Source organism: Podarcis gaigeae, assembly GCF_964106915.1.
Source record: "Podarcis gaigeae genome assembly, chromosome: 3".
NCBI classification, from domain to species: domain Eukaryota; kingdom Metazoa; phylum Chordata; class Lepidosauria; order Squamata; family Lacertidae; genus Podarcis; species Podarcis gaigeae.
This window is the reverse complement of record NC_139680.1, coordinates 80,346,328-80,364,774: the sequence shown is the minus strand read 5'-3', so window position 1 is coordinate 80,364,774 and position 18,447 is coordinate 80,346,328. Positions and strand designations below refer to the sequence as shown.

At 42.1% G+C, this 18,447-nt stretch overlaps 1 protein-coding gene and 2 long non-coding RNA genes across 6 annotated transcripts in view; 1 reads left to right on the top strand and 2 right to left on the bottom strand.

The window, feature by feature from the left end:
• Positions 1 to 6,726, bottom strand: part of PRKD3 (protein kinase D3) — a 53,215-nt gene extending 46,489 nt beyond the window's left edge. For 2 of the 4 annotated variants that reach the window (XR_014562506.1, XM_083732257.1), the window contains exons 1-2: positions 6,413 to 6,711; positions 1,319 to 2,334 (exon numbers count right to left, since the gene is read on the bottom strand). Coding sequence is in view for 3 of the 4 variants with exons in the window: in XM_083732257.1 (XP_083588383.1) it covers positions 1,319 to 1,609 (291 nt within the window). In the remaining variant the exon portion in view is untranslated. Of the gene's footprint in view, positions 1 to 1,318; positions 2,335 to 6,412 lie in introns of all 4 variants that reach the window. The other 2 variants (XM_083732259.1, XM_083732258.1) reach the window with 2 other exon arrangements.
• Positions 6,727 to 6,853: 127 nt separating this feature from the next.
• LOC310841605 lies at positions 6,854 to 17,504 on the top strand. The gene is made up of 2 exons (XR_014562588.1): positions 6,854 to 7,243; positions 16,931 to 17,504. It is a non-coding gene; the product is annotated as an uncharacterized lncRNA (long non-coding RNA).
• LOC310841624 lies at positions 7,498 to 12,645 on the bottom strand. The gene is made up of 3 exons (XR_014562624.1): positions 12,308 to 12,645; positions 8,341 to 11,099; positions 7,498 to 8,292 (listed from the first exon to the last, which is right to left on the bottom strand). It is a non-coding gene; the product is annotated as an uncharacterized lncRNA (long non-coding RNA).
• Positions 17,505 to 18,447: the final 943 nt, after the last annotated feature.

The following is an 18,447-nucleotide window of genomic DNA, read 5'->3' as shown; positions in this document are numbered from 1 at the left end:
AATAACTAGAAAATTAAATCATCAATACTCTATATCTATTACTCTTGTTGCTTCATTCATTTTCTAAAAGCTGGGCCTGATAATACATTTTTGATCAAAAAAGAAAGTGTTGGCTGTACTCAATTGAGATCAATTACTAGCAATTCAACTCAGATTCTATTATCAAGTAGCCAAACCCAATGCAAAATCATATCCTAGTAAGCAACTTCAGGTCCTTTTCGCAGGACATGGAATTTTGGTTAATCAGCCACATATTGTGCAATAAGCAGGGCAGATTCACACTACATGGAAAGGAAATTCCAAGCCTTCTACAGCTAGTATGTAGGGGGATCAAAAGCATTCAAGAACAATGGAATGAATTTTCATTCCCCAGTTTTCCAGAATTCCAATGCCCAAATTATTCACGGTACTAGGAAACACACAAGCTGCAGTCTTCCTCATCTGTACCAAAAGCTAGCATAATGCAGATATCTGAGTGTCAAGTTCATACGTGAGAAGCGCCCATTCAAATACCCACTTGCTATGAAGCATTTCTCTATGTTTTTTGGCAAGCCCCCACAACACTGTTGAGTTGATATATTCTCCCCAATGATTTTATCCAGGGAAAAATTGGGAGTGGACCTTGAATTTCTGCACCCATTTCTTTCTCCCTTCACCATGGGAGAATGTCAGATTTTATGATTTAGAAAATTAACTTCTCTCCACAGTGAGACAAAGGGGGATAACCCAAAACCCATTCTTCTGCAGATAGAAGAGTGGGGGGAGAACCGAATAAGAAACATCTCAGAAATAGAAACAGGCCTTCTTGAGAGTCTGCTCCCAGCATAGATGTGAGACTAACTTACCACTCTGAGCTTCTTAGAAGAAGGAAAAGATACAATATCAAACGTTCTAAACTGTGAGGGTGCTGTCAAATGTAAAAATTTGCTGCTAACACTCAAATTACAAAAGAGGTACTCATACCTTAATGATGAAAAACCTGACATTCATTAGTTCCCTCTGACAAATTATAATGCTACAAACAGTTCAATAAATAAACAATTATACTCTGGGTTCAGAGCAACATTTAACTCCCATGCAGACATTTCTGATTGTTTAAGCCCTCTTCAGGATTTTGCCTGAATATGCTTAGACCTTTCCTAAAGACATTCCTTCTCAGCCCTGGAAGGTCTGAAGTGGAGGTGGCAGACACAGGGAGGAATGCATGCACATCCCCTCCCCACTTTAAGCCTGAAGATATCTATCCCAAGTCCCTGAGGCCAAAAAAATGGTGGGAATAATATAATCAAAATCAATAATGTTCTATGTTGTACTGTACCTTTTGATAAACTACGGAGCACACTAGGTCTTTGACAACAGAAAGGGAGAGATCTTGAGCGTCAATTGTAACAGTCTCGCGAGTGAGACCAATCTGCAGCAGGAAGGAGATGCCATGCACAGAGCCCCTGGAGTTGGTGAGACTTTGTGTGCTGAAGCTGCCATTGGACAGTTGGCCTGAGAGTCCAGATTGTGGACTTGAAGATAAAGAAGGGGTAGGTGGAGCAGCAACATGGGACGCAGATGGGGAAAACTTCTGTAAGGATGGAGGAGAAGATTCGTTTGATGACATCTGACTTGATTTAAATCTGTCAAGACCTAATAGTCAAGAAAATTCTTTTATTTCTTTATCCTGCAATGTTGCAAGTGTAATTTCACACTTCTCTTTCAAGGTTCAAGGAAACATCCTCATATCTCAGTCATCTTCATTTTTCTTTTCAGTCTGTGCATGATGATGTTTAAGATTATTTTGGCAAGAAGCTATTTTAATGAAGGTCCTCTTTGCACAGCTTCACGTCAGCTGATCAAAAATGCTTTGCCTTTAGCACCACATCCAGATGTTGGGAGAGGCTTACATCATTATGAAATTGTTCTCTTCAGAAACAGAAATAGATATTGTTTTTTCACACAGCCTCTTCATTTCACTACTTCTAGGACAACCTTAGACTTTGCTTCAGCGGGAGGAGAAAAACCTGCTAAACAGCACACTTCGAAGTATTGCACTCAAGGATTCAACTTACAAATTTATGTCAATATTCTTGTTAGTTTTAAAAAATGTGGATAATGTCCTGGATCAAAAGTACTGTCTTAATGAATTTATTCAACTTTCAGATGTTATTGTTTCATTTAATAGAGATGAAAAAATAAGGTTCCACTCAATGGTCTCTGAGTTGTCATTTTTGGAAGATGTTCATCTTACGAAATGAAGGAACAAAATTTCTACGAATACAAGTACAAGGAACAGAATTGTTGGGTTCACAGTGGTAGTCTGCAGCATTTTGAAGTGTTAAGTACTGCCTAGTAGAAGGGGAAAAAAGATACATTTCACACATGCTAGAAATGTTACATAACACCACAATCAATCTACTTAAAGCAGAAATGATACTGGGAGGCCAAATGCATATGCTACAACCTATTTCTGCTTTAATTTCCTTAAGTCATAGATACTTCACTTTATTCTTCTATCTTTTAGGGAGCTGCCATGTATATTATATCAGGAACAAGATGTTGCAGCTCCTCGACATAACTGCTACATCTAATCTAGCATGGCTCATAGCAGCAGCAGTAAAATAATATTCAACACACTGATTGCAAAGCTGTTCGATAAAAACAATGCTGCTGTGAAGGGACACTGAAAACAGTTATATTCAAAAAGTCTTAACATCAGGGAGTGGGAGGTCCACAATGAAGGTGTTTGGAATACGGATATATGGAGTAGTTAAATATATGTAGAAAAGTTCACTGAAATTATAAGTGTTTCTGAAACACAGTGCTAAATCCAGGACTGAAAAGGAGTACCTTGTGCTTTCAGTCTAGTGCATGTGCAGTAAAGAGAAAGTGCAAGGAATAGTGCAGGAAAAAGTGGAATGTGATCCCTCCCCTCTACATGCATTTCACCCATTTGCAGTTCAGATGTTAAGAGAATCAAGAAGGATTGAAAGTGCATGCCATGCTTTAGCTGCACTAGCATTGGAAGTCACACACAACATACCTACACTTCCTCTCCTTGTTCAGCTCCTTGTAGCTAACCATTGATAAAGTTCCCACAATGACTACTACTGAATGGTCCAAAGGACCACTGCTTTACCCTACCATAGCTCAATGTTCCTGCACACTTAAGAAAAGTACGGTGGGTCTCTTCTAAAACAATATGCAATTTCATGTTCATTTTAACTTTTAATTTTAAAAGTTAATTGGCAATGTTTTTGTTTCAACCTTTCTGAAGAAGTGCTAATATAATTTCTAACTAACGCATCAGAGGTATTTTCATTAGTAGCCATTTTGTCTAAGACACAAAGGAAAACCAGGCATATATTACTTTACAAGGTATTTGGCATAGAAGTATGCTAACGCTAGAAGAACAAGACTGCAGATATATCAAATCCTAAATGCTGATTCAATTGGTACTATATACAATGTTAGAACAAGCTTCTCTTTAGCGGACTAAGTGACAAAGCTACGTAGTGTTAGCAGAAAAGATTGTAAATTCTTAAATGTTTCACAAACTGATTATGAATTATTACATTTCAAGGCCTCTAAAAAATGGCACATCCCTTTACAAAATATAACTACAAAAGTAGCTGCCAGAGCATATTTGTGCAACTGCCAGTGAAAACTCCAGCAAATCCAGAGGTGAAAATCTGAAATATCAGTGTTTTGTAAGTAACAAACTACTACAGTACTTGGTGTCACACTGTTCTAGAAAATATGACAAACTCTACACAGTGAGTCTGGCCAACAGGGGAAAGACATGATTTTAGCAGTGGTAATCTGAACTGAATAAAATGTAAGGAGCCAGCTGGAGGGGTAGAGGCTGCAGTAACTGAGGTGAGAATGGAGGAAGATATAGAGAGCTTTTTAGTGGTAAATGCAAAGAAGTGCCTGGTGAATCTTATTGCAAATTCATTTACGAGAGCACTGTTAGGATTATTGAACTCAGTGTCATTTCTCATTGGCATGGCAATATTAAGTTAATAAATGGATGAACAAAAGAAAGGAGGAATGCACTGTGTCATTTAAATTAACAATTTCAGAATGCTTCTTCAATTACTACAATTTGCTCCAGTTTAAGTACCCTGGTTATTATTGCAGCAGTTTTAACTTTGGGAAAAGAACTCCAAGTGTAAGGACCAAATAAAAAATAGTTGAGCAAGAAAGGTAAGTGGTCAAATAAAGAGAAATTGCTAGAAATGGGGTCAAGAAAGAGTTTGCCTACATCATTCCAAGATTTACTCTTACACCTAAAGGGACTTTCAGTGCAGCTCTAAACCTTGTACAAGCTAATTTGGACTATGAGATGAAGAACCACAATGATCAGACTATACATTCAATTTAGAAATGGCTCTCTTCCACTTTCTAAATTGCAATAGCAACCAAAACTGACTCCTTCACGACTAAAGACATGATTAACTTAGGGAACATCATTTTGTAACCATTCCTAATTTCTTCAGAAAAAAATCAGCTAAATTTCAAAGAATCAGTTGCAAAGTCAGAAGCTAGCAAATCCTTATGTAATCACTCTAGTTCAGATCTTGATCTATTTGCCCTGCTATTTGCCTTTGCCTAAACTACTTTCAAAAGCCACAAGTAGGCTTCCATTTTTTCTTTCTTCACACTCATCTGCTGGCAAACATGACATGCCCAGCATTCTTTCAAACCTTGGTGCAGCAGAAGTCGTCTTCATAGTTGCAGCTCTGTAGCTGGGAGGAAAGATGGCTGTTGTTTGATTGCTATGCCTCAGTCACAAGGCAGACAAAGTGGCATGGGAGGCAGAGAGTGTCCTTAGCCACTATGAGGCCAAGGCACCTAGAGCAATAAAGAGTGGCAAGGGGCCACACAAGACCAAACCACCAATGGCAGAGGAAGGGTGCCGACAACTACTTTTTGCCCTGATTATTCTGGAAGCTTTTCCTAATGTTCCTAAAGCTGAAACACATAGCAATCAAAATGCAGCACTATGCCAGCTGCAGGGAAATAAGTTTTACAGTAAAGAGGTGCCAGTTAACAATGGGGCTGTGCAGACCAAAATTATGCAAATTTATTTGAAAGAAAGTTGGAATTCAACAATTCTCACTTTCTAGAAAGCGTGCACTGTATGCTTTAGTTTTTGGGAAGGTACTTGGCACACTGACAGGCTACTGTACTCTATACTGCTGAACACATTGTGGACCTAACTGCAACAGATGCAACCTATCCAAAAGGGAACCCCCTTTGTTAATAAAATCCGGTGTGTAAATGTCGGGCTTAAAGTTAAAAGATCAGAAAGAAAGGTTTCAGCAACTGCAGACACCAGCTGAAAAACACAGCATTCCAGTGCACTGCGGTCCTTTTTGCAGTTTAGACACCCTGATAGCCTCTGGTAAAGCCAAACTATCAGCAATCGCCATAGGGAACAACATAATCCCTATGTGGTTTGTGGGTGTCAGGCACAATTTGAACTGACTCACTTCTTTCTCTATTTACACCTCCATTGCTCCCCAAAGCTACATTTCCTGCTTCCTTATTATGAGATTACCATCAATTCCCAAAAGCCCTTCACTAAGTGAAAAACTCTTAATCACACTCTTCACACTAAATATTATGCTTCGCAAGCCAGTTACATGTCCCTGTGCTTGAGGACATTTCCCCCCATTGAAATTAGCAGTTTACAACTTTTTTTTTTAAGCACTGAAGTGTTACATGGGTCACATTAAAGCCACATGGGCATCTTTACTTAATTTACTCGCAATCCAACAGGTTGCCAGGCTGAGAACTTGCTGCGGGGAGTGGGGAGATTGGTCATTCCCCCCCGCCAGATCCCTCTCACCAGCGTTTTGAACCCTCCTTTGCAGCACTTCAGGCGAAAGCTGGTGGCCAGATTAAAGCTCCAAAAGTCGAGGGGGCGTCAGCTGCAGAGGAGGCGAGGATGAGGACGGGAGCGCGTAGCTCTCTTCCATCCCGGGGCACCGACTGCTCTGGGCGAGAACGAATTTGCTTCAGAAAGGAGGCGAATCCAGCCCCCCCCCCGGAAAATGGGGCAGCCTCGTCGGGAAGCATCCCTCACAGCTGGGGGGGCAGGGATGATGTGGCCTTCAGGGAGTCACCGGCCCCTCCACATCTGGGCACACCCGGCCTCCTCTTGACCCCCCCCCACCTCCGCTGACCACAGCTGGATGGTCACCGCGGGAGGAGGGAGTCGCTTGGGACTCAGCCCGAGGCTGGCGCCCCCGCTGCCCTCGCTTCGCCTCCCCGCACCCCACCCACCCGGGAAGGGCGGTGTTGCCGCCCCCGACGCGACCGGAGGAACTTTCCACGTTGCCCCCTCTGCCCATTCCGCCTCCTCCCGCCCTCGGACTCCCTCTCTTTCCCCTCATCCCTCCAACTCCCGACCACTCACTCGCGTCTCGGCGAAACTCCGTCTCCTCCCGGGACTGGGCGGTTTCACACGCATCTCATTACCGCCGCTCCCACTTCGAGCGACACACCATCTACTGTACACACATACACACACACTGAGAAGCCTCAGCCGCCCGAGATGGGACAGGAGGAGTGGGGTGGAGGTGGGAGGGGGTGACCGAGAGGCATGCTGGGAAGGGGAGTTTTTCCTCCCCCTCCTCCCTCCTGAGGTGAACGGCGCAGGGAACTACAACGCCCGCGGGGCCACTGCGAGAGCGAGGCGAAGAGGCTGAGACGGCGCAGGCGCCGGGCTGCCGGACAGAGTTTCCGTTACTTCTAGTGCCTGTGGCGGTTGGTGTTCTGAACGGCTATAGCGCGAGGGAGCGTGAGGGGAGCGGGGAGTGGAGGGAGTCGCTGGAAGAGGCGGAGGAGAAAAGTAATGAGCGGCAGAGGGAAACGGGCGGGATAAGGGGGCTGGAGGTGCACAAAAAAAAGAAGAAGAGGTGGGTGAAATGTGGACCAAACGTGCGAGGGGGAACCGCAAAGTTTTGATTTTGTTCAGGACTTTGGTTTGAGGCAGGCGCCCCGCCAAGGCTCCCTCACGTTATTGCTGCTCGGGAGAAGCTCCTCTGGTGAAGGAAGCCAGAAAGCGGCGCTCGGCTCGTTCCCGAATTCCAAGCGCATTTGATCATCCCCTTCTCTTCCGAGCATCTACCAAAGTGCCTTCGCTTCCCCTGGGCTGCCGCGTTGAGGGCAAGCTAAATCCGTGGTCTTTCGAGATCCTTAAAAAAAAAGTGTCCCCCCCACACACACACACGAAAACAACCCAGAGGTTTTATGCTTACATTTATGTCGTTTATTTTTTATATTATTATTTTTTGGTTCCTTCTTAAATCTCAAAAAAAAATTGGTTTTTCAAATTAAAATTTTACAGAGATATAGCAAACATAAATAATAAAAACAAGATTATAAGGAATCCCCTAGACTTCCATCATCCCCTTTGTGGGTCCTATTATTCATTCTTTCCTCCCGCATCTTTTATTTTTTGGTTCCTTATTATTATTATTCCTTATTATTATTATCTTTTATGATAATCCAAATCCTTTACCTCTTCCATTATGTCCAGAATTCAACCTTAAACTACAAGTGATATTTCAATCCTGCTAACGATTTTACATTTATGTCATTTATTAATGCTTGGCTCATAGGCCATTCACATATAAGATAACCTAGCAGTATAAAATACTGCAATAAAAATCACATTGCTGCCTGGAAGAATCCTACGTAAAGCCTACCATCTTTACAATACTACATTGATCACATGTAACCTATATAGAACTTAGCATATTAAAAGGGTAAAATTTAATATAGATTTTAAAATATATGTTAAAAGATATTATGGTTAAATAAGAGCACCCCCAAAGCAGTCAGCTGCAATCTCCTTAATAATAACCCTTGCCCAGATTTTCATTGGTTGCTAGGGCAAAGAGAGAGGGACCTTGTGGGTTATCCTGCAATCAGTGTCCCACAAGGTCTCTCTCTTTGCCCTGGCAGCAATGAAAATACATTGATGCAGTTCACTTCACAGCCACAATAGGAAAGGCTTTCCAATAAGCCAGCTCTTGTTGCACTCCAGGGTGACGGAACTGTGCCGGGGCCAGCCCTGCTATTAGGCAGAGTGAGGTGGCCGCCTCAGGCGAGGGAGGAAGGGAGTGCATGAGAGGGCTCAAGGCTTACCGCTATCTTGTTGTTTTACACTAAGATAAGATGGCCCAGACATGTCCATTACAACACTTCTATGCACCTGCCCATAGAAGGAATTGTTGGATGATGAGAAAAGGCTCAGTGTTAGTCATGGGATCCATTTCTATATGTTTCACTCTTTCCCTTTTCCTCACAAGTTTGCACAGATTCTGTGCGCATTTTTACTTTTGTACACTGTGACTTCTGTTCTTTCACCTGATGAAAAGCAAGGGTGGCAAAATTTAATTGGCAGGTTAATCATCCCACAGTGTTAGCCGTGGACCTAAAGAGCTGCTTGGGCTCACACCAGGAGCCTGCACTAGCCCAGTGTATTTTTTATTTGAACAGCCGACCCCATGCCATCACACAATTTCGAACAGCCTTTGAAACACTTTTCAGCTTCAAAAGCAATTTGTCATATGGCGGAGGGCTGTTTAAGAAAGGCAAGTCTAAAGCAACCTTGGAATCATGGAACTAGCTTGGTGGTTTTCTGGATCATGGCCATAGCTGCAGGCCACATTTAATTGGTGAGAGAAATCTTTAGCCAACAAGGTTGCAAGCCTTTCTTTTTTAGGCTTTTTATTCTATTAAGGTAACAGTAATTAGGAATGAGCAATATTAAAGATGTTTGGGTTTTTTACCCCAAAGACTGGAGGCTTTGTTTAATACATTGTAGTGTATCTTAACTTTTCCTTTCCTATCCCATATAGATTCTGATGTTTTGATAATATGCCCATTTATTTACATCTAATCCATTAAAATACAAATTGCAAACCAACTCCCAATTATTAACAGTTGAAATACCTTACAGAAAATGAAAGTAGGCAAATATAACTTTGTTCATCCTCATGCCTATGGCTGTATTTGCTCTCCTAGAAGTCTAAATTCAATGGCAAAAATCATATTTGCAAAATACAACTGGGTTTTTCTTGTGGGTGCATTCTGCAACATCTCATTGGCTCAATAATATTGCATTAGTGGTGGATTTATACTGACCTATCCACACATCGCTCAGCTTTACTAGTTGTTCTGTGGGGCTTCCCCAGTGGTGCTTCACCAGTGTTACTGGATTATTGCCATCTGAAGGGGCACTCTTGCACTATAGTGCAATGAAAGCAGACAAAAATAAACTGGAACATTTGTGTATAAAAGGTTACAGGATTTCAGCAGGAAGATACAGGACATGCACCAATTGAAAATGAAGCAGTATGTGTGCCCTAAAATGTTTGCAGGAACAAACAAAATTGAGAGCAGTGTTTTGTTTAGCCAACCCAGTACCATCATGAACACAAAGCATTGTGAACGCACAATTAAAAAAAAGACTTCCAGAGGACCCCCAAAAATATCAGCATTATACCATTTTTCTCACAAATATGTCACACATAGGTAAGCAAAGAAAAAGAATGGAGAAAGTTATGATTTTTTATATTCCAAGGAACTTGGAGGGGAGAATACTTTATTCCATTACATTCCACAGTCAGAGATCGTTTACAAAGCTATGTTGCAACCATACAACCAGATAATTTGCCTAGAATTTATCACTGTTGAAATCCCGATGTATTTTAAATAACATTTGTAGAGGCATGTTGCTTTGTACATTTAAAAGTGAATGCCTTCTGGGCTCATTTTAATGATGTATGTTCAATGAACAGATGTTATTGTTGCTGCTAAAGTGCTATGCTAAATAGTTCGGAGCAATCTTTGTTTCTTTTTTCACCCTGAGTGTGGCTCCCACACACCAGCATTTGGAACATCATCAGGGTCGGTTGTATAAACAGATTTAAAGGCAAAAGCTGGATTCAGTATTTTAAGCAAGCTCTCTTATATACAGAGCATATTTTCCAGCAACTCCCAAATGTATATCAGTTTATGAATAATAACAGATGGATATTGGGTATTACTGCAACCATTTTGGGGCTGCAATTAAGCTTCTTTGTAAAGCTTAGCTATATAACATCCACTAGATTCAATGCTTCTTTAATTTGTTCCTCTAAACTATGCTAGCTGCTTTTTCATAGGTTAGAACTGAGAGTGGATTAGGTAAAATCATTATTAATAGTCTGTAAAATAACACATCCATTTGGGATGTTTGGCTATTTTCTGATTCTGCTTTTCTAAACCAGAGGGGGACATTTTGTTTTTACTATTAAATCTCATTGTAGCTTTTGATCACCTTTATATGTAACTGTAAATGCAGAGCTCATGTATGTGCTTATACTGTACAATGTAACTGAAATCATGCTACTTATTAGGACACTGATGATTTAAATTCTTTGGTGGGGTAGCAAGAAATTTATCTTTGGGTAAGCTCACTCTCCATACCCTCTTGCACACAAAATCTTCAATCAGATCCCTCATTCTTGCTGCTGTCTCTGGCGGACAATCTGCCACAAGCCAGGAGACATATGCATCCAATCAGCAATCATTATCTGTTTCCAGGCCCCACCCCATCCCCATGAGGTTGGAAAACACATTTTTAACAAGGAATTCCTTTTCATCCATTGAAATAGTGTCCAGGACTGACCACATAAGATGTTGGGACACAACACTCCTCCATTTAACATTCTTTCCCCCGATTGGTAATGGTAGTGAATCTGGAGTCCTATAGACTACATGTTAGGATTAAGTCCAGGTGGATGTGAGCAAACACCCCCAGACAATCCAGTTGCATTGTTTTGTATTTTGTCTCTTTGCAATTTTATGTCACACAAGGATGAATGAGATCAGGAGAGCAGCAGGAGTACAGTCAAAGGCCATAACAAATTATAATAGTAAATGTAATATAATTATGTACACAGAGCACCTACAGGTGAAAAGATTGCAAGCCTTGCCTGTTAAAAGTATGATTTGGCGCCTTGTTGCAAACAATAGAAAGTCCAATATCCTAAAGACTCAGGAATCAAATAAACATAACTCCAAATTGTCACAAGATTTTATGGGGGGAACTACCGTAAATTTCGCTCTATAACACGCAGATTTTTTCTCCTAAAAAGGAAGGGGAAATGTCTGTGCGTGTTATAGAGCGAATGTGTGGTCCCTGGAGCCGAAAAATCAAGCAAAAATCAAATCGCGGGGCTGCACGCTGCACAGAGAAGCGAAACTTGAAAAGAGGAAGCGGCTGCTTTCCTGCATTCTGCCTCAGGGTCTTACTGCCCACCCTTCTCTGTTTCCTTGCTGTGTTTGCTGAAACGGAACAAAGAGCAGGGAAAGCCCCTCCCCTCCAGGCAAGCTCCGGTGCTGTTGGGGGAGAGGGAGAGAGAGGGGGGAAGGGAGAGAGAGGGGGGAGGGAGGGAGGGAGGGAGGGAGGGAGAGAGAGAGAGAGAGAGAGAGAGAGAGAGAGAGATGGCTGGCTGGCTGGCTTGGGTGGGGGAAAACATTTGCCTTCCTTTCCTCCCTACCCCTCTCCTGCATTCTTAGCCAGCTGCTTCTCTGCACACCCCTCTCCTGCTCCTTGTCCCTTCTGTGTTTTTCCTTCCCTCCCCACTTAAAATGTGGTTACAAAGCATAGATCCTCAGGATCTTTGCATTGGGTCACCCCAAATTCACCATCAGATCACATAGCATGTCCATGGCTACAGCCTGCCCCCCCAAAATCACGCACCCACTGTTGCCTGGGGCTGCAATGGTGCAAAAACGTGGTTAAAAAGCATGGATCCACAGGGATTCTCAGGATCCTTGCATTGGGTCACCCCAAATTCACCATCAGATCACATAGCATGTCCATGGCTACAGCCTGCCCCCCCAAAATCACGCACCCACTGTTGCATGGGGCTGCAATGGTGCAAAAACGTGGTTAAAAAGCATAGATCCACAGGGATTCTCAGGATCTTTGCATTGGGTCACCCCAAATTCACCATCAGATCACATAGCATGTCCATGGCTACAGCCTGCACCAAAAAAATCACGCACCCACTGTTGCCTGGGGCTGCAATGGTGCAAAAACGTGGTTACAGAGCATGGATCCACAGGGATTCTCAGGATCTTTGCATTGGGTCATCCCAAATTCACCATCAGATCACATGTCTGTGGCCACAGCATGAAGCCCAAAAATGATACATCCACTGTTTCATTCAGAATGTTTTTTCCCTTGTTTTCCTCCTCTAAAAACAATGTGCGTGTTATGGTCAGGTGCGTGTTATAGAGCGAAAAATACGGTAGTAATGATTTGATCACTGGAACTACAAATACTAGGGCATTTTTGCTTCCAGAGCTGGCAAAGTCTGAGCGGTTAGTGAGGGCTTCCCATTCTTTCCAACTTCCCTAGAATTATTTATTGTCAAACACACTTCATGCTAAACCTGACCACTATGTGGTAGTATTAGCATTAACACTGGGAACAAATATTTCCATCCATATCTGAAAATGTACAGTTGCTCAACTCTGTAATAACATTATGAAGTGACTTGTCAAGTACTTCAAACATACTTGGTAGCAGTGTTATATTTTCACAGAGTTATGGTTAACCTATTTGTGATTTCACATCACTTAGGTTTATGTCAATGGTTATTTCACAATAATACTTGCTCATTTACCTACCATTCCCTTTTGTGGCTGCATATTTTTTTATTTAAAAAACCATAAAGCAACCATAATCCCTCCCCGCAAGTTCTAATACAATTATTTGGTCAATTATTTTTCTATTAAAACATCACTCACTTACTAAAGGACTTGGTAATAACTAAGTATATTGCTGTGAGTGGTTTGTCATCAAATAATATTCTGCCACACCCCTCCATCAAACTATACCACCCTTTCTATTGTGGAAAAAAGTGCCAATGTCACTTTCCTGGTTAAGGAGGTTCTAGTACTGTTAGTACAACAGCTAGATTCCTTCCTGTATTCAAACATGGATGTATGTGTATGTATTATACTATACTGGAAAAATACTTCACTAAGGCCATTACAGTATTTGCTAAATATCCAAGATTCCAAATGTCTACCCTGGTTTCTTTCAAATCTACAGTTGTACCTTGGAAGTCGAACAGAATCCATTCCAGAAGTCCGTTCGACTACCAAAACTTTCGAAAACCAAAGCACCGCTTCTGATTGGTTGCAGGAAGCTTCTGCAGCCAATAAGCTATGGAAGCCCTGTCAGATGTTCAACTTCCAAAAGAATGTTCGAAAACCAGAACACTCACTTCTGGGTTTTGATCATTCGGGAGCCAAAATGTTCAAGAACTAGGCTGTTTGAAAACCATGGTACGACTGCACTTCCTTCCCCTTAAAAACCCTGCAGAGGTTATCCTTTTCTGCTATCCTTATTGCAACTCTACTGTGGCACGTGCTAGCCAGAAGAGATCCATGATACTATAATGTAATGTACAATAAACCTGAGATAACACTTTAGAAAAGCAAGCATGGCCATCTCTGCAACTTGCTCTGAAAGTTGGAGCCAGTACAAGGAAGTATCAGTCAATCCTTGTCTGTTCAAATGGAAGAGTTATTGTCTTCTTGTTTGTTTTTCTTAAGTTCCTTGGCATTCCCCCCCCCCCCCGAATTCTATTTCTGCATCCTTCTGTTTGAAGTCATCCCAATCCTTTTTGGCAGCACATTGTTCTTTGCAGTCTCAGCAGTCCTTGTGGTGAACCTTTGTCTGCCATCCCCAGTTGCCTCTGGTACCCACAGAGCTCCTGCCAGGTTGCAACATCACAGCTTCAGTGTGACTACATACAGAAAGCTACTTTGTTACTTCCAGCGAAGAAAATCTCCACTTTAACTGCTGCCCGAGCTACTTTGCAAGATAAGACCTTTCCAGACAAAGGTCCTTTCTCGTGAAGGTAATATCGTTTTCTCTTAGCTTTTTACTCGTTATAGTCACATCCATACTCATGTAATGGAACAGAACAGGAAAAGCCTTGCTGGTAGAGAATATTCAGCAATTATTTATTCCAGAAGATCCCCCTTGCCTGGCAGTCTTGACAGACCATTAGCCTTTGCCCCCTGCTAATGGCCCATCCAGCTTGCTCTGCCAGCTGGCTTGGTTCCTTAGCATAACTAAATCCAGGGGGGTTCTGTGTTTGGCAAAGTTTAATCAAACCTGGATTAATTCTAAATCATAACACATTTAGGGGGATCTAGCCCTCCTCAAAAAACTCATTACAATATTCTATTTTTTATGCATTCTTGACCATTATCAGTTTCTGAGTATATGATCGAGCTTGCCTCTGTGTGTGTAGAAATGACCTTTTCTCTCTCTTCCCACTCTCTTAAAGTTTTACATATTAATTTAATAAATTAATGTTTTTAGAAACCATCATGAAGCTATTCAGGGAGACACTGCTTGAATACAGTGAAACCAGAGGCAAAATCTAGTATAATGTAAAGTTATTTAAATATTTACAGACTTCTGTCTCCTGATGCAACATCTCTTTGTGCACAGATATCACCACTGCCAGGCAAGACTGCTTTTACCCTATGCTCTGACAATACCAACCCCTTGCTTTCCCTTGAAAACCAACCCAGTATTTCACAACACAACGGTTCCACTAACTGCCAAGCAACAAAGAAGAGAGTAGCCATGGGAACATCACAGCCTAAGGCTATCTTGGCCAAGCTGGTGCCCCCCAGATGTTTTGGACTACAATTCCCATCAGCCCCAACTATCCTGACTGGGGCTGATGGGTATTGAGTCCAAAATGTCTGGAAGGAACAGGGTTGGCAAGGGCTGGCCCTTAGCACTGCCCTCACACCACTGACCCTTTCCCCATATTATGCATTTCAGTCTCTTGTTTCCCTGTGCAAGACAAATGGCCCTTTAATTGTTCCTCATATACATCATGAACAGATCACCAACAGTGGCTTTCTGAGAGCCTTCCCTTTATTACACACCTTAGTTACTTTGAGAAGCATGGCAAACTTTTTCCCATTTCAGTAGTGCAAGTTGTATTGAGCTGCTTCCACAGTGGGCATTTACTGTGGAAATACCTACACTTTGTTCACTTTTTACAAGGCATCTACACAGTGCCATGAACAAAACATACCTTTCTTACTTTTTTCTCTTCAGCTTCCTTCCTCTGACTCAAAAAGAGTTAAGAAAAATCCAGCTTTTTAAACTCAATGCAATACCTGCAAACTTTCTACTGATGTGGGTGGTCTTTCATGCTCTTATTTGGACTTCCATAGATTGCTCTAGCTAGTCATTTCCTTTATGGACTGCCTCTCAGCTTTATCACTTTATCCCTTCCCTTTCCAAATAGCAGTACCGTTACATCTATTTCTCCCTTTGCCCCCCAATTTCAGCAGGCAGGGATTACGATCAGAAATTCAGTAACAAATACTTAACAAAATACACACACACAAAAATCCTAATGAAAGATACATATGCCAAAATAATCCAGTGCTGGAGAAAAGGTGCAAGAAGTCTGAAAGCAGAGCTGCTATTTCACTTCCAGCTTAAAGTAGAACAGAAATAATTACTGCTAAATTGTCCACATCTGGAAGCCCCCTCGGTTGCTATGATACAAATAGGTTGGAGATAGCTCCCACACTTCGGCTCTTTCGTGTTGTTCTTCCTCTATTAGATGGAAGTGAAATTAAAATGGTCAGCTCACATGGAACTTAGTGTAGCATTGTTCCTTATAACAATCCCACAGTGTCTCTCCCTTTGTCCCAGGTCCTAAATTACATTGCTTTTGAACTGTTTAATTTGCTTAGGTTTTATTTTGTGTGTAATTTAAGTCGCACTATGCATAAACTGCTTGCAACATAGTTTTACATAAAAGTGGCTGTCCGTGCAGCCCTGTCCTCTGTCTTCACAGAGGAAGATATGGGGCAGATCCCAGAGCCTTAACTAGTTTATGCAGGCAGGGAGTCTGAAGAACGGAAGCAGATAGTGATGATAAGAGATGAAGGTCTAGGCCTAACAGACAAAATAAACACTGAGAAATCTCTGAGACCAGATATGAACTCAAATGTGAAATTGCTGGTCTTCTTTAAAAATGTGTAACTTGTCCTTCGGGTCAGCCTCTATACCTGAGGACTAGAAAGTGGCCAGTGCAGCACAATTTTTAAAAAAGGGATCCAGGTGGGATTCTGGAAATTGCCGGCTGGCTAGCTTAACATCTGTCCCAGGAAAACTGGTGGAAAGTACCGTTAAAATAAAATAACCAAGCATATAGAAGAAAAGCTTTGCTGAAGCAGAGCCAGCATGTCTTCTGCAAGGGCAAGTCTTGCCTCACTAACTTGCAGGCAGCAAAGGGACAGTAACAGCACAAACGTAAACATCTACACACTCATAAATGTTGTATTTAATTCAATGTGGCTTGTTCCCTGGGAAGTGAGGTTAGGACTGCAGCTTAAAGTTTCCTTCTGCAAATTTCCTTATGGTAGCTTATCATAGGATTCAGGACGCTGTGAATTAAATACTTTATAGCATCAATAATTGTTTTGATATCCAAGTTTAGAACAATCATTTGGTTCCCCAGACGAAAATTTATTTTCTGTTGTATGTGCTTGTGGCAATGTAAATTATCACTTCCTGATAAGACACGGAGGTGGTTTGAGGTTTCCTGCAGTGCACTTGTCTATTGAAACTGAAAGGTTATCTCTGCCTAGTCTCGGTTCATAGAAAGAAAAGAGAAGTGAATGAATGAATTATATCTTCTTACCCATAGAGTTCACAGCTATGGCATGAACTGTGTTTGCAAAAAATAGACTTAAACAGCAGTACAGTCAAGGGCCCCATTGATTTTAATTAGGAATCCTTCAGTGCATGAATTTAAGTGTCCCATTGAAATCAGTGGGATGCCGAAGCACTTATTATGCTGTTTAATTTTAGATACCATGTGCATCCACAGCAGCGACCAGAGGAGGAATGAAGCTGGGAAGAGCACAGAAAGAAGAAACGCCATGGCACACCTGCATCAGATGCCTTCATCTGCCCCATCTGTAATAAATATTTCACTCCCATATCAGTCTCTACAGTCACAGCAGGTGCTGTAACTCTCCAATGGTTTGACTTCACCTCCAAAGGCAACTCTTCCATTGTCTCCTGAGACAGACAGATGCCAACCAATCTCACTGATTTTTGAGCCTGCATGTGATATTCAACTGCAGGTCTGCCCTTTGCTATGTGTCATACAGCAGTGTGATGGAACCTCCAGGACTCATATTACCAGCAAATCTTGACTACACCTACAGACAGGGATGATAGAAAATTCTAAACTACAATGTATTTAGAACTAAGAATATAAAATATGTTTGTTGTAAGAGTTGTTTTGTTCAGTATCCATCAGGTGGCACTGTAACATTACATTGAACAGCAATCAAGCAAGGTATTTTTAAAGCTCAATAATGTTTTGTGCTAGTTTTCTACGAAAAATAATTAAAAATAATTTTATCATTTTCCATCATCTGTTCATACTTGCAAATTGTGTTTCTTTTTATTCTCTACTGGCTTATTGTTTTGATTGTAGTTTGTATAATAAAACTTGTTTTTAAGGCGATAGGTTCAGGGCTGGCCCGGGAGTGGGCCCTAGCCAGCAGAATGGCTGGGGCAGGTTCCACTGGGGGGATGCACTGGGACACCCAATCTTGGTGATCACGGATAGGAGGAGTTATGCTAGGACCAGACCATGTCATTACCGAGGAGGCAAGTTTAGTCATTGTTTGAAGACTCTCCCTGCCTCCAGGCCTGGTCCTGACCAGAAGGATACTGGAATCAACAAGGGTGACCCACATGACCTTAAGGTGCTGCTGTGTAATGCCAGGTCAATGATTCACAAGAGCACCGCCATCCATGACTTGATCATGGATGGTGGAATTGACCTGGCATATGTAACAGAGAATTGGTTGGATGAAGCAGATGGGCCTGTCATTGCCGCTGTTTGTCCACCAGGTTTCTCTTATGCACAGCAAGCCAGGACATGTGGGTGGAGAGGGAGGGTTGCAGTGATTTATAGGAAGTCATTAGTTTGCACCAGGTGTCCTATTGGGAAGACCCGGTTTTCTGAGTGCATGTTCTGGAAGCTGGGCAATAGGGGCAGTACAGGATTCCTTTTGGTGTACTGACCTCCCTGCTGCTCCAAGGATTCCCTGCCCGAGCTGCTTCAGGTCATGGCAGATGTTCTTCTGGAGACACCTAGTTTGGTTGTCCTGGGGGATGCTAACATCCATGCCGACACAACCTTACAAGGGCCACTCAGGACTTTGTGGAAAGCATGGCCTCCATGGGGCTGTCCCTGAATAAGCTGTGGACATGCCTTAGACCTGGTGTTCACCTCTTTGGACGTGAGTGATTTGACAGTAAGTAAAAGTGAAACAAAATAAGTACCATGGTCAGATTACTTCCTAGTG